The 27,433-nt window shown below is 45.8% G+C and overlaps 1 protein-coding gene across 1 annotated transcript; it reads right to left on the reverse strand.

Annotated features, from left to right (window-relative positions):
* On the reverse strand, positions 1–25,833 carry YY1 (YY1 transcription factor). The gene is made up of 5 exons (XM_084792951.1): positions 24,315–25,833; positions 10,685–10,847; positions 3,593–3,653; positions 1,818–1,976; positions 1–1,175 (listed from the first exon to the last, which is right to left on the reverse strand). Exons 1-5 carry the CDS (start codon positions 24,985–24,987, stop codon positions 993–995), a joined length of 1,239 nt encoding a protein of 412 aa, XP_084649077.1. The 5' UTR covers positions 24,988–25,833; the 3' UTR covers positions 1–992.
* Between the last annotated feature and the right edge of the window lie 1,600 nt (positions 25,834–27,433).

The raw sequence follows: 27,433 nt of genomic DNA on the forward strand, positions 1-27,433 counted from the left end.
TAAAGGAAACTCGAGTTGCTTTATTTAGCTTCCAATTTCTGGGAGGCTCAAGAAGTGTAAGTATTCTGGACAACAGAAGAAAATAAGGCTGTGCTTACAGATCTCTTTCTGCCATATCTTTCTTTAGGATTGCTATTTTATTGTCGCCCTTTCTGTCACACGGGATGTACACATCAGGTGTCAAAAGGTACAATACATTCTACAACTGAGCACCACTTTCTGTAACTGAACAGGCAAAGAAATTACACTGAACATCAGCATCTGGCAGTATTTTTTTGGAAAAAAAAATAAGTGACTAAAATGGGTTTAAATTGATTAACACTATTAAATCACATCTAATATTTGATACTACATGATTCAATACAGCTATACGATACAATTATACAAAATGTGTTAACATCAAAGAATACAACCAAAATTAAGATAGCAAACAAAACCTATATAACTTTTTTTTTGTACAGGAAAATACTTTTGAAGTATGCATGTAACTGCCCATTCTTTTAAAGAAAATCTACCGCAAGCAAAGTTATCAACCTCCAGAAAAATCACACAGCATTACTAAGCATATCCCCAAAAAGTGTACAATATGCACACTTGGAAAATACAAAATTAAAAAAATTGTAAGCAACAGGTGAGCTTCATATTTATAAGAATGTGAAAAGAAGTCCCATTTTTTTTTTTTTTAGCACTGTTGTATAAAGAATTGTCTTTTGATGCGAAGTTCATGAATTGTCCTCCTGTTGGGACCACACTTTACAAAAACACCTTGTTTTTGAAACGAGATTACAGAGCAAGATAGAGCATCTTAGCAATGTCATCTTATTAAAGTATTTTTTTAAATTTTTACTACTTTATCAAAACATGTCCCTTAGGTGTGTAGGATTCATTTTTAAAATTCTTCCTAGAAATAATATACAAAGGAGAGGCATATTTATTCCCAATCATACTCCTGAAGAGGCTTCCCGGGGTGGAGAAGGTCTTCTCTCTTCTTTTCACTGGTTGTTTTTGGCTTTAGCGTGTGTTAAGATGTGAGATTTCAGGTTAGTTGACTGAGCAAACTTCTTATTACAACCGTCGAAGGGGCACACATAGGGCCTGTCTCCGGTATGGATTCGCACATGCGTGCGCAAATTGAAGTCCAGTGAAAAACGCTTCCCGCAGCCTTCAAATGTGCACTGCCAAGGAAAAACCAGACATCAACCCACTTGGTAACTGGGGCCATACCCTAGAGGCCAATGGCTCATTGCTTAGATGGAAAAACACCTACTACTTTACTGGGTGTGTCTCCCTCCTCCCCTGGAGGACCTTCTGAGCAAACTCTAGGATTTCCTGATACTACAGCCCATGGCTAGCTCTACAAGCGTTGTGCGAAGTGCACGTTTAAAGCTTCAGTACTTTGATAGACACCCCAGAAAGTAGAATACAGATGATTAAGACATTTAATGATGCCAACTGTGACAAAAGCTGTATCACAGACTCTCTCGCTTCTGTAAGCAGCACCAAGTATTACCTGGAGCTGCAGCCACGGCACTTAGAAGCATTCTTTTATCAGTAATTCAACACACTACTTACGACCAAAACATAGTACCTTTGAGTCTCCATGAAGGTGGTAGAGATTTAGTGTGGGCTTACTCTCACACAATCCTGTCTCTCCCAACAGACACCATCCCCCCCAGTACCCAGAAACCCAGCAGACATTCAGGAAGCCATAACAGGAACGGAACAAGACACCCCTACCTCTACCCCCATAGAAGCTTGACACCACCACCCTGCCCAGCACCCTAGCTTGCACTCTGGGGAAGAGGAACTGGCTCTACCTGAAAGGGCTTCTCTCCAGTATGAACCAGCTGGTGCCGTTTTAGCTTTGAGCTCTCAACGAACGCTTTGCCACATTCTGCACAGACGTGGACTCTGGGACCGTGGGTGTGCAGATGCTTTCTCATAGCAGAGTTATCCCTGAACATCTTTGTGCAGCCCTTAAAACAGAGAGAGATGCTTAGTGGTTCACATTATAAACTGAGAAGAGACTCAATCACTGAACAGCCTTTACTGACGTTTTTACAGCAAAACAACCTCCCCAGCCCACCCCCTAATTTTACTTAGCATTACAGAACATTAAGCCTTTTAAGACAAAAATAATAAAAATTTAAAAATCAGACAGCTGAGAAAAAGGCCTTATTATTTATTGCAAACCCGTGCTTTACAGATGAGGAAACTGAGGCTTAGAGATGTATTGAAGTAGACTTGCCCAAGGTCACACTACTAGCAGTAACCAGCCAAACTGGGAGTAGAACCCAGCACCCCGGCTTCCAGCTACACCACAGCCGCCTCACCCAGCTACAGCCCCCAGATGAAGTAACAGAAGCACTGAGAAATAAACGAGTTAAAATGACGGTAGTCCACCACTACCTTTGGTGGGCCCCGTATTCTGTGCTGCAACAATGGGCTGTCATTCTCCATCGCCTACTGTTCCCTCTTCTCTCTTTGCCTCTTTCCCCTTCTTGACAGAGAAAGAAGCAAGAGGGTCTCCAAGGAATGGCAACTACAGAAGAAATTTATTTGGTGAGACACTGGGAAAAGGAAGAGGCAGGCAAAGCGATACCAGTGCGGGGGAGGCAGATGGATGTGTGGTGCCCGAGAGCAGCATGTCCTCAACAATTTCTTCTGCAGTTGTTGCCCATGATGGAGTGAGTGGGGAAATGGTGAGACAGCATGACAGAAGGACAGCACAGGTCACCACTAGACAGCGTCACAGGCAAAAGGGAGGGGAAAGCCAGTTTTCCACCTTGACCTCTAGCTTCAGCTCCCATTTATACAGAGCAGCAAAGAGATCCCGGCACTTACGGCATAACAGTTTTCAAATGCATCTTAATTTTGCCTTGGATAAAAGCCACCATGCATTCTCCACCTCCACACTACGAGCATTTACAAGCAGCACAGAGACTCAGGTGCATGGTTTTCAGTGGACATCTATCAAAGTACAGTTATTCTTCCCCAAGTCCTGTTTTTAGAAAGTCTGTTCCATTCATGATTTCTTCTGCCTCGTTTCTCAACTTCAGCATCTTTTCTCTGTCCAATCCAATTTGAAAAATGACCACCCCCGGCAAACATTTCAAAGCCAACCCTTTTTACTTTAAAGACCAGCTGCGTTTGAAAACAGTTATGCACCCTGCTAGTAGCACAATTAACAGAGTAAAAAGAAAACTGAAATTAATTATCAAGTCTTTATTTGGTCTATTCTAACAACATCCAAAACAGTCTCCAAGTTTCAGATATGAGCTTAGAGTCTCATAAAGACTTGTGGGTAAGTACAACCCAGTGTCTAAGACTTGGTAATGGTCCAAAAAGAAATAGTCCTAACACAGTACAAGAGTACAGTCAATAAAACACTGGTCCCTACAGCAGCCCCACTTAACATATTGTAAGTGCCCTTTACTATACAAAACAAAATTTAGTCTCTCGTGTTTATAAACCAAAAATCCTAATTCCTCCCTTTGCTTCAGTTACAAAAGTGACAACAAAGTACGCGTCCCTCACAAACTGCCTGAAGCCTGAACGCAGGTCTGACCGACACTCCCCTCGCATTACTTACTTTATGAGGGCAAGCTATTGTTCTTGGAGCATCATCTTCTTTAATTTTTCTTGGCTTCATTCTTATTGAAAAAAGAGAGAGAGGGAGAGAGAGAGAGAAGAGAGACAGATTTGTAGGAGTGGGTCACACTCAGCAAGCATAAATCAAATCGTCCCTAAGATTCCTCCTTGCAGCATCAACACTAAGCTCATGGTGTTCCCCTTCCACAGAGGAGAAAGGACTAAACTGCCCAGACTGTTGAGCTGAAGAGCAAGAAAGGCTCTTCTGACTTCTACTAAGAGTGCTGGTGCTAGTCCTCGGAAAGGCTGCATTGCTGCCTCTGGCAAAGCTGGTGTGGCTTGGCATGGCACCACATCACCATGATCGTGTGGCTCAAACACCTGCTCTTCCCACTTAACCCTGTTAAACAAAACCCAAAAACCCCACAGAGATCAACAATCCTGATAACTACAGACTAATCACTTAGTTGGGGTGAGGCCGTGGTAAGTTACTCAAAATCAGCTGCTTTGATGACAAGGGTAACTTATAAAGAAGGGAACAATGAACGGGCACAGGAATGTCTCAAATATACAACTTTAAAAAACAGTAACAACCAACCACACAAACAAAGCAGGCCCATGTCATAGAGATATACATCATCTTCTGGGGACCTATTTTTACTGCATTCATGTAATAAAAGCTAACTCACAAAGGAAACCACAAATGTGCACTGGCTACTTCTGAGGGACTGGTGGACAGCTGGCATCACCCCCCCCCCCTTTTTGGTTGTTTTGTTTTTTTTTTTCAAGACAGAGTTTCTGTATGTTGCCCTGGGACTTGCTCTGCAGACCAGGATAGCCTCAAATTCAGTGACCCACCTGCCTCTGGCTCCCAGCTGCTGGGATTAAAGATGTGGTCACCATGCCCAGCTGGAGATGATGGTTTTTATGGGAGTTTTAATTTTACTTTGTTTTTGAGACAGGGGTTTGCCGTCATAACTAGCTTATTTTAAACAATTACGGGTTGCGGCTTGGGAGCTCCCTTATGAGACAAGAACTGTGGTTAATATATCAGCCAGAGGAGGCCCTGGGTGAGGACTGCCAAGAGTCCTCAAGCAATCTTGATTTTTCTGAAAGCCTCTCCTAGCATTCCTTATAAAGTTGTGTATGATAAGGGGGCAAGAAATTAGGAGTTGCTAGAAAACTGATTTAAAATTTGAAAACAGAGCTTTTTATCCCTAGTTCTGCCACCTCATAATCTTCTGTGAAGGTTGATATTTAAATAGTAACTAATTCAGTGGTTCCTCTTAACAATAATGTGATGATGACTTGTAACATCATCTCAAACCAGGGTCAGAGTGATCAAACCTGGCAACCTGGCCAAACATTCCATGCTTAGAAAGGGAGAGCTATAACAGTGTCTTATGATCAATCTGAGAACATCCTTCCCAATCTCAATCTTAAAGCCAGATTACCAGTATCCAGATTAGCTGGCATTACTAAGTGCCTGCTGTTTACAAATTCTAAACTAGCGTCTGCTGGTCTCAAATGCCTGCCTCCACTTCTAAGTGCTAGGATCACATGCATGATTCCCACTAGTCGGCTGCCTCAACTGCCAGCAGATTTGAAGTTTGGGTTCAGTGCACAGTGGTAGGAGGCTGGTGCTACTGCACCACCTAGAGGTCAGACAAGTACCAAACATCAGTGATTCATGAATGCTTCTATTTCTTTCAAGTTGCCCTCCCCCACCCCCAAACCCAGAGTTTTCCCACCATAGCCTTGACCATTTGGAACTCACTCTGTAGACTAGGCTGGCCTCAAACTTAAGAGATCTGCCTTCCTCTGCCTCCTGAATGCTGGGATTAAAGGCATACACTATCATACTGGCCAACCACATGGGTGCCACCATTGTCTGACTTTCTTTCAAGTCTTACTGGGGTGTTTTTGAAAACAGGCTTTCAGCATATATTACAGAGCAGTCTTGAACTTGTGATCTTCCTATTTCCACATGCTCAATGCTGGTAAAATATGTCACCATCACCATTCCCAATGATGTTGTTTTCCCTTAAAATGTCCTTTTCAAAAGTTGTGTGCTAATATTCATTATTAATTTTAGAATGAGAATTTACAATGCTTTTGGACAAACGTAAGACTCAGAATCGATGGAGGACTTATCTGTCCGTAACAAGAGTGGTTCTTCCCTCAGAGAAGCTCTACTGTACAGATGAAGAGTGAAGGCCACCCCAACCCCAACCCCAAGAAACACTACTTGAGTTTTCTTTCATTGACTGGGATACTTTACAGACCCAGACACGATGAAGACAAGGACAGGATGGATATGTAACTTGGAGTTGGCTTCTACTAGCTTCATGACCTTGAGCAAATCATTCAACTTCTCAGCCTCGGTTTCTTACTCTGTAAGCAGGCACAATGTTCCCCACACCAGAGTTGCAAGGAGTCAAAGACAACACACTAGACACCTGGGCAATGACAGTTACTACTATCACTGGTCTTGTGGTTAGAAATGAGTCCACCCTTTTGCTCCTTTGGTTTTTTGAGACCAAGGGTCCCAACCATGTAGCCCAGGTTGGCCATGAGCCTGTCAACCTTGTGACTCAGCCTCCAGCATGGTAAGTTCTGTAAGTACCCACTAGACCCAACAAAACAAATGTATTCTTTAAAAATACCATGTCGCTTATGCTAAACAATCCATACATTCTGATATTCTAAACTATGTTTCAAACAAACAACCCCCCCCCCAAAACCAACCCAAGAGACTGAAACAAAATGCCAACAGCAGAAAGACATCCTTAACAGTTTTCTGCTCTAACAAAACTGTAGGGCATATCTGGAGACATGGCTGTTGGACTTCACAATACACTGCCCTGTCACATGTGGAAAGAACCACCACCAAGAGTGGACTCCACAAGTCACCCTTGCAGTAACTTCCCAACACAATTTAAGCAAAGCACTATATAAACCAAAGGACCAACCAATGTTGATGTACTAATGTCAGAGGCAGAGGTCAAAGTCTTCCAGCAATGAGCTAAGAACAAGCCTCCTCAGCACAACAAATTCAGACCAGAAAGAGCCAGCAGGCATGACCTAGGCTGTCAAGACAGTCTCTGTTGTCACTCAGCTATCCTCTGCCAGCAGCAGGGTCTCATTATGGAGACCAGGGTGGCCTTAAACTTGCAATGCTCCTGCCTTAGCCTCTCAAGTGCTGGGATTACAGGTGTTCATTCACCACACATAATCAGACTACAGGATTTTAGTGTCAGTTTTAAGGAAATACACAGAAAGAACTGCCTAGTTGACCACATTAAAACAAACAAACAAACAGGCCAACTCAGTAAAAGACACTCCCCCCACCCTCTGCAGCACCACCTCAAAATCAGGACCCTGGCCCCCACTTGCTTTATCAAGACAGGGTTTTGCAGTAAAGCCCTGGCTATCCCTCTGCAGAGCAGGATGCAACTCACAGACTGCCTGCCTCTGCCTCCTGGCTGCTGGGATTAAAGGCGTGTACCATCTCTGCCCAACTTTTTATTTCATGTATATGCCAGTGCTACCTTCAAATTCACTGGATAACAGATACACAGCACTTGACTTACATGTAAGACTAAGGGTTTCCTGCTGAAAACCAAGCAATCCCACTTCCTCAGCTTTAAAGACAGGATTTTAAAAAATTCATTCTGTGTACACACACATATACATTTATCTTCTATTTAAATATGCTAAGCAGTCTAGGCAGAGTGTGGCAGGTCTGAGGCATTTGGTTAGCTTCAAGTCCTGGACAGCACACCCACATTGCTCAGGATGGAAAAGAGAGAAACATACGAACTCTCATCCATAAGCTAAAAGCTCAGGGCTCAATTTTAACTTTCCAATCACAGCCCAGTGGTCAGGGTTAAGGCCAGAAGAGCAGGTTTTGTCATAACTGGTATAGATCATATGCTCTGATCCCCAACAGTGAAACTTGGTGTTTTTACTTGGTATTCTATTGTCAAAGTCACAGTCAAAGGCTTCTAAAGACCCTATTCAAGGACAGTCTCATATTATGGAGACTTGGGCATATAGGCTCAGATATTTCTCTCTACCATCAATAAAGTCCACGTAGGTTAGTTAACATGACCTTTAAGGGATATCTCAAGACAGACCTGGAGTCCAATCTTCAGTCCACATTGGTGCCATATTTTCATACACTAGCAAAGTGAGCAAGATAACACTCAATTCTATTTTGTTTTGTTCTAGACAGGATTTCTCTTATCGTCTTGCTATCCTGGACTTGCTTTGTAGACCAGGCTGGCCTCAACTCACAGAGATCTGCCTGCCAGGATGCTGGGATTAAAGGTGTACACCACCACACTTGGCTGTCAACACTCAATTCTAATACAGAATTAAAGTCTTAGGAGTTGATTGTCAAAGCAAAGACCTGAGTGCTGGGCTCCAGTCCAGCAACACTGCCAAGCAAGCACAGGGCCTTGGGCTACACGAAGACTTGTGTAGCCCTCACTGAGCGCTCTTACAATATTGCTGCACTAGCCGGGTGTGGTGGTGCATGCCTTTGATCCCAGGGCTTGGAAGGCAGAGGCAGGCAGATCTCTCTGAACTCAGAGGCCAGTTTGGTCTGCAAGGAGAGCCCAAGACAGTCAGGGAGGGCTCTGTGTAACAGAGAGACCCTGTCTCTGAAAACAAAAAACAAGAAGAAAAACATATTGCTGTACTGTCTTCTCATCACTTGCTGTGGCCATGGCGTTCATGACATCATTATCTGTGTGGCCTTCTCCCTGGGCTTTAGGTTCTTTATCCTTGGTGCTCTGAGATATCATGGGGGCTGCACTGCTCATGCCCTACAGCTTCCCTCTCTTCGTTCCTCTACCTTGCCACTGAAACAGTGCCTGCCATGTGTAACGGGGTTCTAGTCTTCTCTCCCTGGTCTTTTAGAAGGTTCTTCAAGTCTGTTTCAAACAATTCTCTTCTACTCTCAATGCTTCCTCTTACTCTATAAGCACAAAGGTTTCCCCAAACTTCCCTTTTTAGAACTTCCATAGCATCTTGACCTTAGCATGACTTCCCTCTAACTTCTTTCCTAAAACCATCAAGTCCACATAAACGTTTAGTCCCTAAATCCAAACACTGGCCACCTCGAACACTGACTGAAGGGTAATGATTTCAGTTAGATAGATGTCGTGCCCTTTTTTCCTCCCAACCAGACATATAGCAATGTTCTTTACCTCCTGTCACTTCTAATGTTTACTCTGTCAACCCTAATACTCTAGCTTGAGCCTTCTATTTGAAGCCGTCTCCCATACCCAAGAGGATCAACCCATCTTGGACTCTGTTATAAAGTAACCCTCCCCAACCAAAGCTCTTCCTCCCTGCTCAAGTCTTTAGCAGCTGCCTTTTGTAAAAGACCCACACATCTTTGGCCAGCATTCACAGACCTAAATAACCTGATTCAAATTTACCTTGATTTCATTTTCTTTAAGCACCCCAATTTCTAGGCACAGTTTTACATCATTTGTATTTTTGTCTGTGTCATTTTGTTGTGGCATGCATGCCCTAACATGGATGGCTGGTTTCTACTTATCAAAACTCTGGTTGAGCCAGGTATGGAGGGACACACATCGATAGTCCTGGCACTTGAGAAGCTGAAGCAGGATTTTGAGGTCAAGGTCAGTTTGGAACAAGCAGCAAGTGCCCAGTCAGCCTAGCCTACAGCGAGACTGTCTTAAAACTGTGGGCTCAGGACTAGAGATGGCTACTTGTCCAGAGGACCCAGGGCTCAATTTCCAGCACCCACATGGTAGCTCAAAACTGTCTGTAACTCAAGCTCCAGACAAAACACCAATGTACATGAAAAACAAAACAAAACAAAAACCCCTAAACAACTCTAGGCTTATCAAGGTCCACATCAACTGCTAGCATGTCTACAACATACTCCATCTGTGTGTCCTTACCCATTTCTAAGCAGCAAAGAGGAGCCAGTTAGCTTTAGGAGCATTTGACGTTAAATTCAGGCATAGTATCTGATTCAGTATGTCCCTAAACTATATCTCATTGCCAATACTGTACACTACAAATTCAATCTTCATTTGTAGCTTTTAGGGGTAAGGGTGTTTAATATTTGATTTACATAATTGTACCTGAAATATAAATGGTAATAAGATCTGGAAAGCAGTGGGTTTTTGTTCTTGCTGTTTTGTTTTTTTGAGGCAAGGTTTCTCTGTGTAGCTTTGGCTGTCCTGTACTTGCTTTGTAGACTATGCTGGCCTAAAACTCAGAGATCCGCCTGCCTCTGCCTCCTGAGTGCTAAGATTAAAGGAGTGCGTCACCATGCCTAGTCCAGCAGTGTTATTAAAAAATGCACAGAGCCTTAACTTTTACTAAGCCATGACAAATGAAAAATAAATGGCTCTGTTCAACTTTGGGCAAGGGAAGATGCTAGACTATTAGCAATTGCATTTTATTTAAAATCTTACATATTTGTGCTCCCTCCACACCACCATGTTCTCATTAAAAATTGCTTACAACACTAAAAAAATAATATAAACAGTAGAGACTTCTGTAGGAACTGAGCCTATTTCAGGCAAAACAAAAACAAAAAAACAAAAAACACTCACAAAAATCAAAAAAGCCAAACAAGTATCAGTGAGTACAGGTGTTGACTGCTCAGAAGTCCCACCATGTCAGCTCAAATTAACCAATCACCAGGAACTACCCTTACCACACACCAAATTATTAACTGGTGAAAGTCCTGTGGTTAAAGCGTCCAGGATAAAGCTGGACACATTGTAAGAAAGAGGCACAAAGGCAATGTGTACACCCACCTCAAAACAACACAAATCATGTGCAACTTCCTAAGTCCCAAGCACCATCAGTTGTGGAACCAAAGAGTATTGGCCTCATCTCAGTCTGCAAAGACCTAAAATGCAGCCTTTCACACATTGACAGCAAAGCTTTTTACCAAAACCAAGAGCGGTTGCTTTTGTTTCAGAAGTGTCCCTAGAGAAAGAATATCAACCATCACTGTCACTTGGGAGCCAACAAACAAAAATTACATCTGGCAAAATTAAAATACTTTCCAGAATAGAAAGTTCTTGCAACTTACCTGGCAAATTCTGCCAGTTGCTTAGGGTCTGAGAGATCGATGCCAGGTATCCCTCCAGGAGGGAGTTTCTTGCCTGTCATATATTCAGAATAATCAGGAGGTGAGTTCTCTCCAATGATCTGCTCTTCAACCACTGTTTCATGGTCAATATCTTTTTTTTCATCTGAAACACATGAGATTGACCACCTTAACTATATAAATATAAATACATTGATAAATACATTAAATAAAGTGCAATAGCTTCAAGTGGAATCTTAAGTAACTATAGCTACCACCTCAAGTTTCGACTACTTATTCTGTATCTTTTGAAATCCTGATTCTTCTAGGTCACCCAAACCATCAATGTCAAGTCCTACAGACCTTCACATTAGTATTCTGAGTTAGTCTACTACGAACAGGTAACCCTCTATAAGGCTTGCCCCCTGACCTCCCCCTCAATCGTGGTATTTCTTTTTTTTTTTCTTTTTGGTTTTTCGAGACAGGGTCTCTCTGTGTAGCCTTGGCTGTCCTGGACTCGCTTTGTAGACCCGGCTGGCCTCGAACTCACAGTGATCCACCTGCCTCTGCCTCCCGAGTGCTGGGATTAAAGGCGTGCGCCACCACGCCCGGCTCAACCTTGGTATTTCAAGACAGGGTTTCTCAGTATAGCCCTGGCTATCCTAGAACTCACTGTGTAAACCAGGCAGGCCTCCAACTGAGAGACCACCCATCTCTGCCTCCCGAGTGCTAGAATTACAAGTGTGTGCAAACACACCCGACTTTCACCACTATACTTTTAAGAACAAGTTTTATTTTGTTTGAAGATTATTGTATTTGCTGGGAGGTGGTACTGCATAACTTTAATCCCAGTACTTGAGAGGCAGTAGCAGGCAATTCTCTGAGTTTAAGGCTAGTCTGGTCTACACAAAGAATCCTTGTCTTGAAAAAAACCAAACAAAAATACTTTAGTGAAAGTCAAGGACAACTTCCAGGGGTAGATTTCTCCCTCCGTCCTTAGCAGGGATCAAACTCTTCACTGTAGCTTTCTGCTGATCCTCAGCTTCTCCCCCACCCCCTCCACCGAGTTCCTGGGATTACAGGTATGAGCCACCCCCTCCCACAGCTTACTTCCACGTTCTTCAGTCTAGAAAACACTGTAAATCAACAGGAGAAATCTGACATAATAGCAATTGCACTGTGCGCAATGTTTATTTAATGTACAGCACTACCTCCATCATTATGTGCATTCTCTATGAAGTGGGCAACTACCATCCACTTTAATTTTATAAAGAAGAAAAAGAAACTAAGGTGTGGAAAAGCTAAGCAATTTACCTGGGACTAACTATACGTTGTAGGCATAAACCTTTTTTTTTTTTTTTTTAAACAAAGTTCTTTTGTGTACAAAATTCAGGCCACACAGGCAAGATGTATATGAAAGTCAGAGCCTGTTTTCATCTTTCCTCTGTGTATGACCTGGGGACGGAATTCAGGTCATCAGGTTTTTCAATTTACCTACTGATCCACCTAGCTGGTAGTGCCCTCCACCCCTTTTGTTAAAGAAAAGGACAAAAGAGAAATGAAACATTTCTCCTTATTGGTTGCCAACTCTGAAGCCTAACCCAAACAACTGTGTGATGAACTGTTAAAGCCCCAAGTGTGGAGGAATGTCTTGAATGGATGTAACAATTGTCAATAAAATGCTATTAGCCAATAAGCTGGGCAGAAGGACAGGAAGTGGAAGGCGGGGCTTCCTGGAGCTACGATGGAGGGGATGGACAGTTGAGGGGGGGGGTTTTACTGATAAGGAGGACTGAGGGAACAAATGGCCACAGGAGCACCATAGTAACAAATGCTTGGGGTATATGTATGATGTATCTATCCGTTTAGAGTAGTTTGTTTACCATAGTTTAGGAGTAGATTTGTATTAGTTTAGATTCTGCCCAGTGTAGTGCTGGCAGTTTTAAAGTACGTTTCAGACTCTGTGTCTTTTACTAGCCATCTTAGGCCGAACCGATACATTTTTAATGGAACACCCAAGTGTTTCTCAGGAGCTAGGAAGAATACAATATATCTGTGCACTGATAAAGATGTGTTTCTATGGATGGATGAAGGGGTCTAAGAAAAAACAGTTAGCTGGATGCATCAATTAAAATATCAGCAGCTAAAGATGGACCATGGTGGCGCATGCCTTTAATCCCAGCACCTGGGAAGCTAAAGCATGTGGATCTCTGAATTCGAGACCAGCCTAGTCTACAAAGTAAATTCCAGAACAGCCAAGGCTAAAACAGAGAAGCCCTGTCTCGACAAACCAAACACCAGCAGTTACAAAGCTGGGACTCCACAGTGTCAGATTCACTTCATTTTTGGTTTTAAGTCTGCTCTGTCCTTGCAAGGTCAATCTCTCCTCAAGAGTCACTACCACACCAAAACTAACTGTACACAAATACAGTGGTAGGCAGGAAAGGTAGTTTTCCTGTCCACTTTCCCCAGCATCAATAGTCTTGTTAGCCATGACTAGTTGGCCTTGAACTTGTGATCATCCTGCTGAGGTTAGAGCTGTGCAGCACCACATTCATCTTAACAGAACACTGAAATGGGCAGGGGGCTGGCAGTATCTGAGCCAGTTCATACACATTTGTGATACAAAGATAAAAGCAAAGGGCTCCGGATGCAGCTTAGTTGGTAAAGTCCATACCTAGCATGAGACCTCAGTTCAATCTCCAGCATACAAGTCTGAAAATCAGAGCTTGGGGTGGGGGTGTTCAAGGTCATTTTCCCAACTTTAAAGCAAGTTTGAAGCCTTCCTGGAAATGCACAACCAAGAACTCTCAGCCTAGACTAACCCTTGTATTAGTTCCATAGGTGTTAGCCAGGGCCTTGAAGATGCACGTCACTGGCAACATTCCAGTCTCTACCCTCAGGGAGCATACTTCTAAAGAGAGAAGTTAAGCGATGGAACACTTCTATGGAGCCACACCTCCAGCCCAGAGAAAACACTTTTTTGAGACTCAGTTATTACCATATAAAAGAGCATAAAGAACCCAAGAGAGAGGCTGGGGAGACAGGCAGTGATAAAATGCTTGTTCCACAAGCCTGAGTTCATTCTCCAGTACCGATGTAAAAGACAGGCAAGGCAGTATGTGGAATCTCAGCTCTGGGGAAGCAGAAAAGATCCCTGGGGTTGTTCACTGGTCACAGTCACAGGTCTAGGCTTATCATTTGAGTTTATGCCCCAGTTCAAGGCTGTCAAGAATTAAAGTGGTACCAGGTGGGATGGTACACACCTTTAATCCCAACACTCATGAGGCAAACTGTGAGTTTGAGGACAGGCTCAACGACATAGTGAGACCTTCCTTGTCTCAGAAGTCAAAATCTGATTAGGGGGCTGGAGGGATAACACAGGGAGGTTACTGCGTACTGCTTTGGAAGAGGACCTGGAGTTGAGTTCTACTCCCAATAGCTCCAGCTCCCAAAGATCAGGTGCCCCTCTTCTGGGCCCACCTGAAATCTGTGCTCACATGTGCACACACCCATACAAAAACTAAAGACCAATCTTTAAAAATGTGCCCCTAACAAAGTTTTTTGGGTTGTTTTTGTTTTTAAACACAATCCTTTCTACTTCTTTATGACTGCCTTCCTGATGCAAGGACAGGTGGATCGATTGGTTTTAACAGAGAGGATAAACCCATGAAACCCAGGGGATTGTGGTGGTAATTTTCCCACTTGGAAAGACAATTATTTCCGAGAAATGTGATTTAGTATTAAAGGAACACATTTCCAAGAGGTCCTTACAAAACTATGAAGATTTCTTTTAGAAGACTAAACCACAGTTTGTTGACCAGACAGATACATTACTTGGAGGATGGTGGTGTCACCTACTGAGGTGGCCAAGTGAGGAAGAAATTGGGGGGTGGGGGCGGGAATCTAGTTTCTCTTTGCTTTGAGATGCCCATGTAGGCTGTCAGAAAGCAAAAACAGAATTTAAAAAAAAAATCTAGGTTGGAGAGAATGGTGCCAGTTACTGGCATAGAGACTTCATTTACAGTCAGAGAAACAATGAACATGCCTACTGAAAATGGAAAAGGGTCCCAGAGCCACCCCCTAATTCCACTAATGGAGAAAATAAGAACTTGCAAAGGACATCAGTTAAGAAGGGAGAGAGACATGAGTGGAAGCCTGAAGCAGGGCTGCATGATCTAGTTTATCATCACCCACTCTTCTACAGTATATCAACAGCGCAGCATTCTTACCTTCTAATATTTTATGCTGGGAACCAAACTTGGATCCTCTGCCAGAGCAGTAAGCCCTTAACCCCTGAGCTGCCGTTTCTCCAACCCCTTGTTTTGTTTTTGGTGTTGGAGTCTTACTATGTGGTCCAGGCTGCCCTGCTCCCATGTTCCTCCAGCCCCCACCTCCTTACAGTGCTGGGACTAGTTACAGGTACAGACACCCAAATACAACCTCTTGCACTGGCTATTATTACATTCTTTTAATCTCATAATACTGAAAAAAAAATCTGTACAGGAGAATTCAGGCTGATCTACTTTGAATGTCAAATACAATATTGATTTCTGTCAACTACAACAGGTGATACTGTACACAAACCAAAGCAAATTATGTCCAGGAAGCAAATTATCTAGCGCTGGTTTAAAAATTACTAATGCATCAGATCCAGGGGACACGTCCACTCTTTTGACACTGTCATCTACAAATGTTGGGCTACATTCATAGCTATTCTAGGATACATAATGGCCACAGACTGCAGGCTGGACACATCTGTTAGTAGTTCATTGCTGCAGCTTCCTTTGAAGCCAAAGTTGGCATGGAACTGGATTTGACAGGGTAAACCAAGGCCTATTTGCAAAAGGCTAAGAACATAATCTACTGACTGAAAAGAACTGCAGTGGCAAGATTACCCTGTTGAGAATGCCAAACTAAAACTGTCCTGCATTTCTATCACAGCAGTATGGCCAGCTGCAGATGGCCTGGGACTACCAGAGGAGAGCTAACCAACCCAAGATGCAGCTGTGGAGGAAACAAAATCTAACCAACACCCTCTGACTGGGTAGGCTGAGCCACTCATCTACACTCAACATTCTCTCTGTGTGGCTCCACCCAAACGTCAGGAAGTTACACAGACTAGCCCTGCTGGTCCTTCAGATCCTTACCAAGATGACTTCCAGTTTGATGAGAAGCAAAGCCAAGGGCCTGAAAACAACCTCTAGTCACTAAGATCTAATTCAAAATGTTACATGAAAAGACTGGCTAGGCGGTGGTGGCCTTTAATCCCAGTACTTGAGAGGCAGAGGCAGTCAGATCTCTGAGTTCAAGCCAGCCTGGTCTACGGAGCAAGTTCCAGAACTGCCAAGGCTACACAGAGAAACCCTACCTCGAAAAGCAAAATAAAACAAAACGGGAAAAAATAAAGGTGGGGGAGGGGAGAAAGAGAGAGAAGGCTGAGAGTACTCCAGGTCTAGCAGGCAGAAAGGGAGTCTCCTCTGCCCACTTTGTACCAACCACACTGGTTTCCTCACAGCTCTCTTTGGTGCCTGATAGAAGGCACTTACTAAACACAACTTTCCTCTCCTGCCACTTCTCATGGTCTTTTCTCCTCCAACACCTAGAATGAAGTGTCTTCCCCCCAAGGCCTTCGGTTCTCACAGCTCCACCCACCACTCATAACATAGCCTTTTGTTTTTGTCTTCTCACCCATTAAATAACAAGAATAAAACCTACTTTCCAAGACTGTCAACCATTCTATCTGGAACGTAATGGAGTCGACTATACAAACATTTCTGTTTGTGTTTTTGGAGTTTCACTATGTTGCTCTGGCTGTTGTGGTACTCACTCTGTACACCAGGTTAGCCTTGACCTCCCCTAGATCCCCCTGCTTCTGCCCTCAAAGCTCTGGGATTAAAGGTGTGTGCTATCACACCCAGCACAAACAAATTCTTTCTTTTCTCCTCTCTGCTCTGTTTAAGGGGGATAGAGAGTAGGTCTCAGGCTGTTCCACAGAGGTTTCCAGCTACCTGCAGGCGATGTGCATATACAGCAGTCCTCTCCAATAGTGGCTTATAGCTCTGGAGATAGGAGTCAGTCAGCATGACCTATGGTCACTATAAAGATTTTACCTTGAGGCTGGGGGGTGGGGGATGGGTGGTGGGGGAAGGGGTTGCCACATTCCTTGGCTCAAGAACCCGGCACAATCACAATTCACAACTTCTTGCTTCCTAATCACCTCTTTCCTTGTCTGAGGCTCCTCTCCCTCTGACTCCTTCACGTAATTACAAGGACAGTAGTGTGATTATATTTAGGGCCCAAATAATCTAGATAATCCATGATCCTCTCCCTGCCTCAAGAATCTTAGTTTAATCAGAGGTATAAATAAAGCAGCACTCAGATTCCAGGAATTAAGGCCTGGGTATATTTGGTGATATTTTTCAGCACAGCACAACATAACATAAACACTTTTAAACTGAACATTTAACGTATGGAATCCATCCCAGGACAGGAAAAGTAAACCTTCAAGTATGATTTCAAAAGTAAACTTCCACTCAAATGCAAACTCACACTCAAACTAATGTATGTCACAGACTCTAAACCCTTCATTTCATACCTCTGAAGCCAGAACACCAACAACCTGATGAAATGAGTTATTTGCCAGCAGGCTTAGTGGTTCTAAAGCATGCTGAGCTCAACAACTATAGCAAAGCATATCAAGGTGGAAAAGCTGTGCTTAGTGGCTCACGGCTTTGACCCTAGGGAGACAGGAGGATCTGAGTTCAAGGATAACCTGGTCTGCAAAGCAAGATCCTGGACAGCCAGGACCACATGGAGAAACCCTGTCTTGAAAAATAAAATATAAAAAAATAAAACAATAATAAAAAAGGTGGGCAATGAAGAAACTTCAGCTAGGTAATTATTTCAAGTGTTGCACTTCTTAAGACATCCCTCACAGATCTAAGAATTACTGTGAAACATGACAACATGCTGGTGGGAAGCTTTTGCTTTGTTTTTTTAATTTGTGTACATGTGTATTTATGTCACGGGAGAGACAAGTGTGCCATGACACTTGAGTGGAGGTCAGAGGGCAACTCTGAGGAGCCAACTCTTTGAACCTTCAGAGGAATTGAACTCGGCTTCTTGCATTATTAAGAATCAAGTGACTTCTGCCCAAAGCCATCTGGTCTCCCTATCACAACCTTTTTCATGAAGGACATAAACTGACTACCACTCGGGAGTTGCCTGCATGTAAGACAGTCACCCTTTCCTTTTGTGGTACTGGCATCAAACCAAACAAGTGGCGACCTACAGCACCACTCTTTCTTTTTAAGTATTTATTTTCATTTTGTGTGTAAGTCTGAGTGCTTGTAGGGCCCAGAAGAGGCCATCAGATCTCTAGGATGTGATGCCAACAGTTGCAAATCTACTAGTGCTAGGAAATGAACCCAGAATGTCTGCAAGAACACCCAGTGTTCTTAACTGCTAAGCCATCTTCACAAATCCCATTTCCTTTTGTTTTTGAAACAGAAATGGGGTTTGTTAAAAGTTTGTCATGGATTTAAATATGAGATTTAGGGGAGAAAGAAAGAGAGGTGCTTAGAAAAAGGCTAATATATGAGCAAGACATGAGAATGGGTTTCCCAAAGAATCATTTTTTTTTTCCTTTTTAAAAAAGACAGGTTTCTTGGGAGCCAAGAGGATGGCTCAGTGTAAAACGAAATTGTTTCCAAGACCAGTAATCTGAGCTGGATCCCTGGAACTGACATGGTAGAAAGAAGCAACTTTTGAAAACTGTCCAATGAACTCAACACATTGTGGCATATATACACACATGTGATCCTCCTGCCTTAAGCCTACCAGTGCTGGAGCTGCAGACAAAGCCACACCTTCCTAGGTTTCCATCTTGGTATCAAGTAAGGACAGTGTAATTTCCTTTTTCATCTTGATTGCCAGGAAGGAAGCTCATTAGAGTTGACTCCAATGATTCTGCTTCTAATTTTCTCCATTTACATACTTACCTACTCATGCGAGCACGCACTTGCTGCTGGCTGAGTACCCATGCCTACCATCTCTGGCCACTCTGACCTCACTTTTATCAAGAGACATCTACTCAGCACTGTCACCACGCAAACTCACATTGAGATGGAGTGTTTACTACTCAGGAACAACCTTTACCCATGTTAGATACCATTGTGTAATACAAACTCCCAGCACTCGGGAGACAGAGGCAGGCCCATCTCTGTGCGTTCCAGGACAACCTGGTCTACAGAGTGAGTTCCAGGACAGCCAAGGTTACACAGAGAAACCCTGCCTCAAAAAAAAGTCAAAACTCACTGTGCAAAGTTGAAGTAACAGCATGGTCATCTTAGGTTTAGGCTGGGTGTGCCTCAGTAGAGCTCTCTCTCACCAAGTGTGTGGGACCTGGGTCCTCACCCAGGCCTGAAAATGAAGAAATTCAGTATATGACTTCCTATTAAATATCTGGTCATTTGGAAAGAAGTACAATTTCATTGCTTTAAAGATTAAAAATGAAGATCAGAGTGTGGCTAGGTGGTAAGCTGTGCACATTCAACACACACGAAGCCCTGCCATTCAAGCCCTGAAACAAAAATAAAAAATACATTAAGTTGGGTGTGGTAGTCCACATTTATAATTCCTGCACTCAGGAGGCTGAGTCAGAAAGATTGCCATTAGCTTGAAACCAGCTTAGGATACACTGTAGAATCATATTTCAAACAAAAGCAAAAAGGACAAGACTTTAGGGATCCCCTACTTCATTTTACCAAAATACCAAGAACAGAAGCCTTGGCCAGTGCTCCCTAGAGAGTAATGCCAATGTGGTTACTAGTACAATTCCTTGAAACCACTGGGCTGTTACTGAAAATTAATCAGAGTTGATGTGTAGCTCAGTGGGAGAATGCCTGCCTAGTGTTTGCAAGGCTCTAGCTAGATCCTCGCACCACAAAAAGCCACAGTGGACCATACTAACAAGATGGTTAGGAAGTGGCCCACCTCATGTTCAGACACCACAGATCAAGGGCATATATACAAGTACACCAGCTGATTAACACCTAAGGTCTCCTCTACCATTTCCTAGTAACTTAACTAATAAAATTAATGTTTTCAATGTCCAAATCATGTTTCAGTTACCAAAAATTTAAAACATGGTTTTGAATACAGAAATGTAAGAAACACAAGTAAACACAACACCCAGAAAGTTGAGACAAGATTGCCTCAAGTATGAGGCCAGTTGGAGCTATCTACCGCACAAGTGCTGCTCACAAAAAGGGGAGGGGGATGCCGAGGAGATGGTTTGTTAAGACTGATGGGCTGGAGTTCAGAGTTCAACACCCACGTTAGACTCAAGGCTGGGGGAAGCGGAGTGTGGAAACAGGAAGCATGTTGGCACAACCTAGCTCCAGGTTCAGTGAGACCCATCTCAAGGAAGAGGACACCCAACACCCTACTCTGACCTCTGGAAGCCCTCAAAGACAGCACAACACACACATACACAGAAAAAAGAAAAAAAAAAGGTAGGGAGTACTTTTCAGATAAAAACTATACAATACAAATTCAAAGTAAATAATCAGTTTTGAAACTAAAGTTTCTACCAAAAAACAAAACAAACAACCTTTCCTATTTTGATTATTTTCACTCTTATTCAAAGTAGGAGGAAGGACACAGAGAATCAGTCTCCTGAGCCAGAGAAGTTAAACAAAAGGATACAGATCTTAGGAAATCCGCTCTGTAATAACTGTCCTACTAATTCATGACCCCATTACGAATCCCCAGTTTTCAGAGACTGGACTGTGTTAGCCGACTTCAAAACAAGCAGAAATGGCTTGTAAGCGGCCACCTGGGAGCCCAGTGTATGTCTTTGCCACTTCCTTGCTTTAAGATTTTTACTTATTTATTTCATGTATATGAGAGCTCTATCTGTATGTACACCTGTATGTCAGAAGAGGACATTAGAGGGTTGTGAGCCACCAGGTGCTTGCTGGGAACTGAACTAAGGACCTCAGGAAGAACAGACAGTGCTCTTGACAGCTGAGCCATGTCTCCAGCCCCTTTACCTTCTTTTTAAAATGAGTATGGATGTTTTGCCTACATGTATGTTACATGTACTATATATATGCTTGGTGCCCAAGGAGGCCAGAGGGTGTCAGACCCCCTGTCAACAGACGTCAGTCACTGCAAGGTTGTGGTGGCGCACGCCTTTAACTCCAGCACTCGGGAGGCAGAGGCAGGCAGATTGCTGAGTTAATCCAGCACAGCCAAGGCTACACAGAGAAACCGTCCCGAAAAACCAAAAACCAACCAAACAAAAAAACAGTCAGTCAACCATGTGGTGCTGGGAATCAAACCTGGTCCTTCTGAGAAGCAACCAGTACTCTTAACCACTGAGCATCAATCACCCCCGCCTGCTTCTCTCTATTCTTTCAAAAGCTTAAAATGTTAGTGGTAATTAGATTGGACAGGAGTCCTAACCTTTCCTAAAAGGGACTTATTTGCTCCTGTTGGCAGAAGAGAGAAGTTATCAGTGGCAGCTAAAGGAAAGGAGGTAGCCTCCTAGTCACCAGACCAGAACCCAGGCCTAAAACTGAGGTTGCTTTAATGTAGGGCATGTAGTTGACAGGATTGCTTTGGAGAGTTTGGGGACTTGGTCCATGGAAATGTATGATTATGGACTACTTTGTGATAACAACATGGTAAATGAGATTACCACAGAGCTGGGCTTTGGTAGTATGCATACTTTGATCTGTTGTGGGTTCCCAATTTGAGGAGAGGAGACGTGCATCTCCCCAAGAAAAGTTTTGCTACATATACATAACATCATTGCAGTATCTGATGATAGAGAAACTATGAAAACCAGGAGGGAAGGGAAAGGAAAGAATAGGCCTCTATGCCTGCTACAAGCAATGGCTACAGTGCTTTGCTACTGTTTCATTAAAAACATGACTCCCACACAGAATGCTGTCACTCTGAAGTCCAAGGAGGAAAACAGCACAAAAGCAAAGTGACCCACAAACCCCTACTTAAAATGTGTTAAAAGCAACAACAACAAAAAACCCAAGAGGAGCCAGGCGTGGTGGCACACCCCTTTAATTCTGGCACTTGGGAGACAGAGGCAGATCACTCTGAGTCCGAGGCCAGAGGCCAGCCTGGTCTACCAAGCAAGTCCAGGCCAGCCAAGATAACACAGAGAAACTCTGTCTCAGCAAACAAACACCCAAGAGGTACAAACAAATAACTAGTGCCTTACTACTCACATTGTTGGTGGACTGCGGTGGCTCCTGTCTTTTTTACTGCACTCCTCCAGCCTTTTTTTTTATTGGACTCAGGAGGCAGAGACAGGCTGATCTCTCGAGTTCAGGTCAGCCCCGGTCTACAGAGTTCCAGGACAGCCAGGGCTACACAAAGAGACCCTGTCCAGAAAAACAACAACAAAAAACTACCCCAAATGTACAACTATTTTTGTAAGGACTGCAGGAAACTAGTTTGGGGCTTATGTAAATCTGTGGCTTCCTAGTTTGGCCAATCTAATAAACTATCCACTGTGATACAGCTTATGCCTATGATCAATGATATGAGATCTACTCCTACCACAGCAACACACGTGACACATTTAACTAAACTAATCTGTTTGTATTTCTTCACTTATTGTAAGGTCTTAATTCGGTTCTGAAGATTAAACTGTTTTCAGAATCTGAACTTGGGACATGCATAGTTGACCACACACTGCTTAGCTCCTTTTTTTTGTAATAACTGCAAGCCACAGAGGCAAGATGGATCATTCACCACAAGACATTTCTGAGGAAATAGGCCATCCCTTACTATTGCCATCAAATATTTATAACTACCATTTTTTTCTTTGCAGACTACTCAGAACATACTAGACAATTAAGGTTTTAAAGAAACAGATATTAAAATGCCCCCCAGCTGCTCTATGTGCCCTCGTAAGCCTCCAGTCACACAAGGGAAGTAATGACTAAATGCTAACTGAATTGTAAATTAGCCTACATTAGCCAAGCCCTTCACTTTCTCCCCTAAACTGGTGGCTTAAATACACACTTCTTCATCAATGCCACACTACCAAGTTTCTTCCTGTGTGGAAAAGCAGGTCAACAATTTGGCAACATCAAATGCCAAACGCATTGTATGATTAATGTATTTGGTACTCCGAACTTGGTAAATTCATCTAAAGCCCTCAACCTGATTTCATTATTTCTTTTCTATTAAAGGGGTAGGGTGTGGGGTGGGGAGAGAAGGCTCTTAATTTAAACATCTCAGGATGCAAACTACTGTTAGGGATCAAAATGTGTGGAAGGCATTGTCTAATTAACTAGTAGGTATTGGCTAGTTAAGTTTCATGTAAATGAAGTGCTGAGCAGATTGTAACCAGAGTCATTCAGTGTAGGACAGAGCCCTGAGCACTTCCTATTAGATTCCTGTAGCTCTTTCCCCTGTGAAGCACAGGCCCACCCTTCCACCTTACTGTCCTCTCGATACTTCTAGACCTGCTTTTCGTCTATGTCACTCATTCCTCTGAACCTTAGCATTTTAATAAATTACATATTGAGGCTCCACTCAAATATGAGAATTTAGTCAAGTGTTAAGAGGCTCTCAAACTCATCAAATTTCATCATCACAAGGGCTACATGAACTAGCTACGTAGGATTATCCTGTCTAGCTTGTAACCTAACAATGAAGCTGGGATGTTAACCTATTTTACTTATGCTCTTTTGCACCTCCACGGTCTTCCGAACATCTGACAAAAGCCGAATTAAAAGAGTAAGACAAATTATCTACTTTTCATTAATTTTTCCATGGGGAAGACAAGAATAACTGCTTTCAAAGGTTACAGATATTAAAATCTATGCGATTTTTATTAGTTTGGTGGCCAATGTCCTAAGCTGTGCAAACCAGCCCAGCCTATCTGCATAGGGCCCAACACTTAAAAAGCTAAATTCACAAAGCGTAAAAACCAGTGAAAAGCCCCGGCCCTTCCTTTCCCTAACTCCCGTTCGGGGTCGGGCAGGCAAGGAGCGCGTTGCCAACGCCAGTGACAAGCTCCAACGGCCGCCGAACCCGAACACGAGAGCCGTACGTGCCAGCCAAGTCCCGCCCCGCAGCGGCGACGGCCCGGGCCAGCGTGACCGCGGGGCAGCAGCGGCGGGCTCTACGCCGCCCGCTCCGGGAAGGGCTTCGAGGAGACGCTACGCGTCCGAGGAAGCGGGGCGGGGCCCCGACACCCCCCCCACCCCAACCCCCAGGGAACGGAAGGGGGTACAGCGCGCGACCGCCCCGCGCCACGGCCCTGTCAACGCCCGGCGGGTGGCCCGGCGCGGGGCGACGCCCTCAACCGGCCCGCCGCACGTCCGTTGGCACGGGCGTGGAGGGGCGCCGGCCCCTCCCTCTCCGCCCGCCGCCACAGCCCGCTTCCGCTCGCACAAACTACGCCATTGCGGCCTAGCCCGGCGCCGCCCCTCCCCCGCGCCGCCATCTTCGCGGCCCGCCGCCCCCGCCATCTTTTGGGGCCGCCATACTTGCCCGGGCGGAGAAGATGGCGGCGCCCATCACACACATAAAACATGGCTTCCCTTCAAAACAAAAACATCCTGAGCAGCGGCGCGCCGCTGGCACTCACCTGAGGACCACATGGTGACGGAGAACTCGCCCTCCAGGGTCTTGATCTGCACCTGCTTCTGCTCCCACTTCTTGTTGCCCGGGTCGGCGCCGCCGCCGCCCGCCGCGCCGGCCCCGCTGCCCAGGTAACTCTTCTTGCCACTCTTCTTGCCGCCGCCCTTCTTAACGCGGCCGCCGCCCGACGAGGACCCGCCGCCGCTCTTGCCGGCCGCCGCCACGGTGACCAGCGTCTGCTCGATGTAGTCATCGTCCCCGCCGGCCGGCGCGGGCACCGGAATGAGGATCTGGTCCTCGAACCCGTCCTCGGCGCGCAGCCCGTCCGAGTCGTCGCCACCCACCACCTCCTCCCGCGTCTGCACCAGGATCACCTCCTGGTGGTGGTGCACTTGGGTCGGGTCGTCGGTGACCAGCGGCTGCAGCGCGATCATGGGCGGGTGGTGGTGGTGGTGATGGTGGTGGTGGTGGCCAGCGTGCCCGTGGCCGCCCCCGCCACCGTGGTCGCCGCCGCCGCCGCCGTCCTCGTCGTCTTCGTCGTCCTCCTCCTCCTCGCCCACCACCGTGGTCTCGATGGTCTCCACCGGGATGGTCTCCACCTCGATCTCGTGCAGTTCCACGATCTCGGCTGGCATCTCTGAGCCGTCCGTGGCAATGTAGAGGGTGTCGCCCGAGGCCATGGCTGAGGGCTCGGCCGCCACGGCCGCGGCAGCCTCGGCTCCTGGGCTGCGGGAGGGCGGGCGAGGAGGCGGCCGGCCGTGGGGAAGGAAGGCAGAGGGAGGAAGGCGGCGAGCGGGCGGGCGGGGGGGGGGGAGGGAGAGGGGGCGGGCGCCGGGGGAAGGGGCGGGCGCGGCGGCCGCGGGGCTTCCCCGCCTCCCTGGCTCGGTGCGCCCCGCGCTCGCTCGGCCTCTGCTCGTCCTGCTCCCCTCCTGGCTAGCCCTCGCCTGAGCTGCCCGCCCTGGCCGCGCCTCCTCCCGCCCTCCGGGCCGGCGTTACGCTGCCCCCTTCCTTCTGCGCCTCCGCCTCCTTCCACACAAATACCAACTCCTCTCAACCCGAGCCCAGATCTCGCCGCCGCCGCCGCCGCCACACTCTACTCCGGCTCGGCCTCGCGAGACTTCCGCCGAGGCCTCGGCCCGCCCCGCCTCGCTCCTACTCGCTGTCCGGGCTCTCGCTCCTCCCTCTCCGCCAATCGCGCTGTCCTCCTCGCCGCCGAGGCCCCGCCTACCCGACCGGGCTCCTCCCGATTGGGGCCGCTGGGGTCGGGGGCGTGGCGGGCCTCACGCGCGCCGGCTGGCCCCCGGCGCGTGACGTCAGCTCCGCGCCGCCGTCGCCTTACGGCGCTCTAGCGTCGCGCGGACCCCGCGGTCCGCGGTGCCACAGTGACAAAACCGCCGCCTGGGGCCCGGGTCGCTGCGAGGAGTGGGGCGACGGCGCAGCGCCTTCCGCCTCGGGAGCCGGCGAGCAGCCCGCGCGACCCCGGCGCACGGTAACTAGAGCTGGGGCGAAGGGGGGCGCGCGCGCCTTGGTTTGGTGTGCCGCCGGCGGAGCGTGCGAACGGCGGCCGAGGCGCCGCAATAAAGTCTGCTCTGACGAGAAACACCTGTGCTCGTGTTTTGTGTTCTGGTTTTGCGTGCGCTCTCGACCCCGGGGCTCGGCGAGCGGAGGGCCGAGGGCACCGTCCGCCGGCCCGGGGCGATGTGGGCCGCGCGTGCCGGTGGGCGGCGCGCTGGGGCGACCTCGGCAGGCGGAAGCGGCGCGCGCAGCCTGGGGTTCACCGTTAGAAGTGTGTCCGTTATTCTTTTATGACCCGCGGAAACCGGAGGCTGAGCCGTTGGGTACCTGTTGGAACTTGAAGGGTCTCGGCTGCTCCAGTAGCGAGACTTCACTGTTGCTGCTTCCTAAACTTTTCCTTCTATCTTTGCATACCTTGACATAGGCTTCGCCTATTCCTCGCCCATAAATATTCCTTTTGCCCACAACAAGTCTTTGCATTTTTGTCCTTGAAAATCCCACTTCGCATAGCAGCTAATTTTCCCTGATTCAAATCAAGTTAAATTGCTTACGATACATTGTAGCGAAATGTTTGTTTCTGTTTCTATGCATCCATTCGGTCTCTGACTTGTGGTTTTCAGCAAAAAGACTGCATTTCTTTTTCCTCCCAAGAGAGTCACGAAAAGTCGAACATTTGAACAAGTGTGTGGCTGTATACTTGATTTTCAGATTTAACGCGTGTCTACTGGAGCTGTTAGTGTTGTGGCTGGAGAAGAGTCTAAACTGCGTTAGATCAAACTAAAACTAAGGTATCAAACTGTTTAAAACTATGGTTTAAACATAGTTTTAAACATGCTAAAAGTAAAAAAGAAGGTGTTCTCGTGCATGCTTATATTTGGGGGGGAGGGGGATCAGGAGTATAAGGCCAGCCTTAGCTACATGCATACCTTTTCTGAAATAAATACCTCGCTTATAGGTACACTACATAGCCCAGTCAGCCCTAGAACTTTCGAAGTTACAAATCTGTGCCACCACACCCTACCTTGGAGTCCTTTATCTCAGCATGAAGACAAATGATTATTACCAGTTTATATATTTGCTGGTTGGTTTTTCAAGACGGGGTTTCTCTGTGTAGCCCTGGCTATCCTGGGCTTGCTTTTGTAACTTGAACTCTACAGAGACTCACCTGCTTTTGCCTGCTGAGTGCTGGAATTAAAGGAGTGAGTCACCACGCCCAGCTTTTAACCTGCCTTTAAGAAGTTAATGCTGTTTTCCTCCCACCTATTGGAGCAGTCTTTGGCTGACTATCGCCTGTACAGTGCCTGGGGTCAGTTGTTATCTCTAGGATTCTTCCCAGTAAGATGGAAGCAGAGATTGGAGTTCTGTGTGATAGTCTTGGCCGTTTCTTAGTCCTTGGAATGCTTCAAAGTTGCAGCTTTCTCCAGTCTTCCGTTTAGTGGGGAGGAAGACTGGAACAAGCATAGGAGGATGGTGACCAAGAAGGAAGGATGACAACTGCAAAGCTGTCTAGTGTCTTAGAAATCAGAGTTGCTAATGGCTGAGGAAAGTGTGACACACACCCTGTGAGGAATGTTTTCTGTGGCCCCCTGGCCAGGACAGCCGCAGAGCAGA

The sequence above is a fragment of the Acomys minous genome (genome assembly GCF_964271855.1).
Source record: "Acomys minous genome assembly, chromosome: 8".
NCBI lineage: Eukaryota > Metazoa > Chordata > Mammalia > Rodentia > Muridae > Acomys > Acomys minous.

Excerpts from the sequence above, each read along its gene's own strand:
- YY1 (XM_084792951.1), bottom strand. The coding sequence starts at position 24,987 with ATGGCCTCGGGCGACACCCTCTACATTGCCACGGACGGCTCAGAGATG. Across the intron at positions 3,654-10,684 it reads CAACTGGCAGAATTTGCCAG|AATGAAGCCAAGAAAAATTA; the intron begins GTAAGTTGCAAG and ends TTTTTCAATAAG. Across the intron at positions 1,176-1,817 it reads CTGGAGAGAAGCCCTTTCAG|TGCACATTTGAAGGCTGCGG; the intron begins GTAGAGCCAGTT and ends TTTCCTTGGCAG.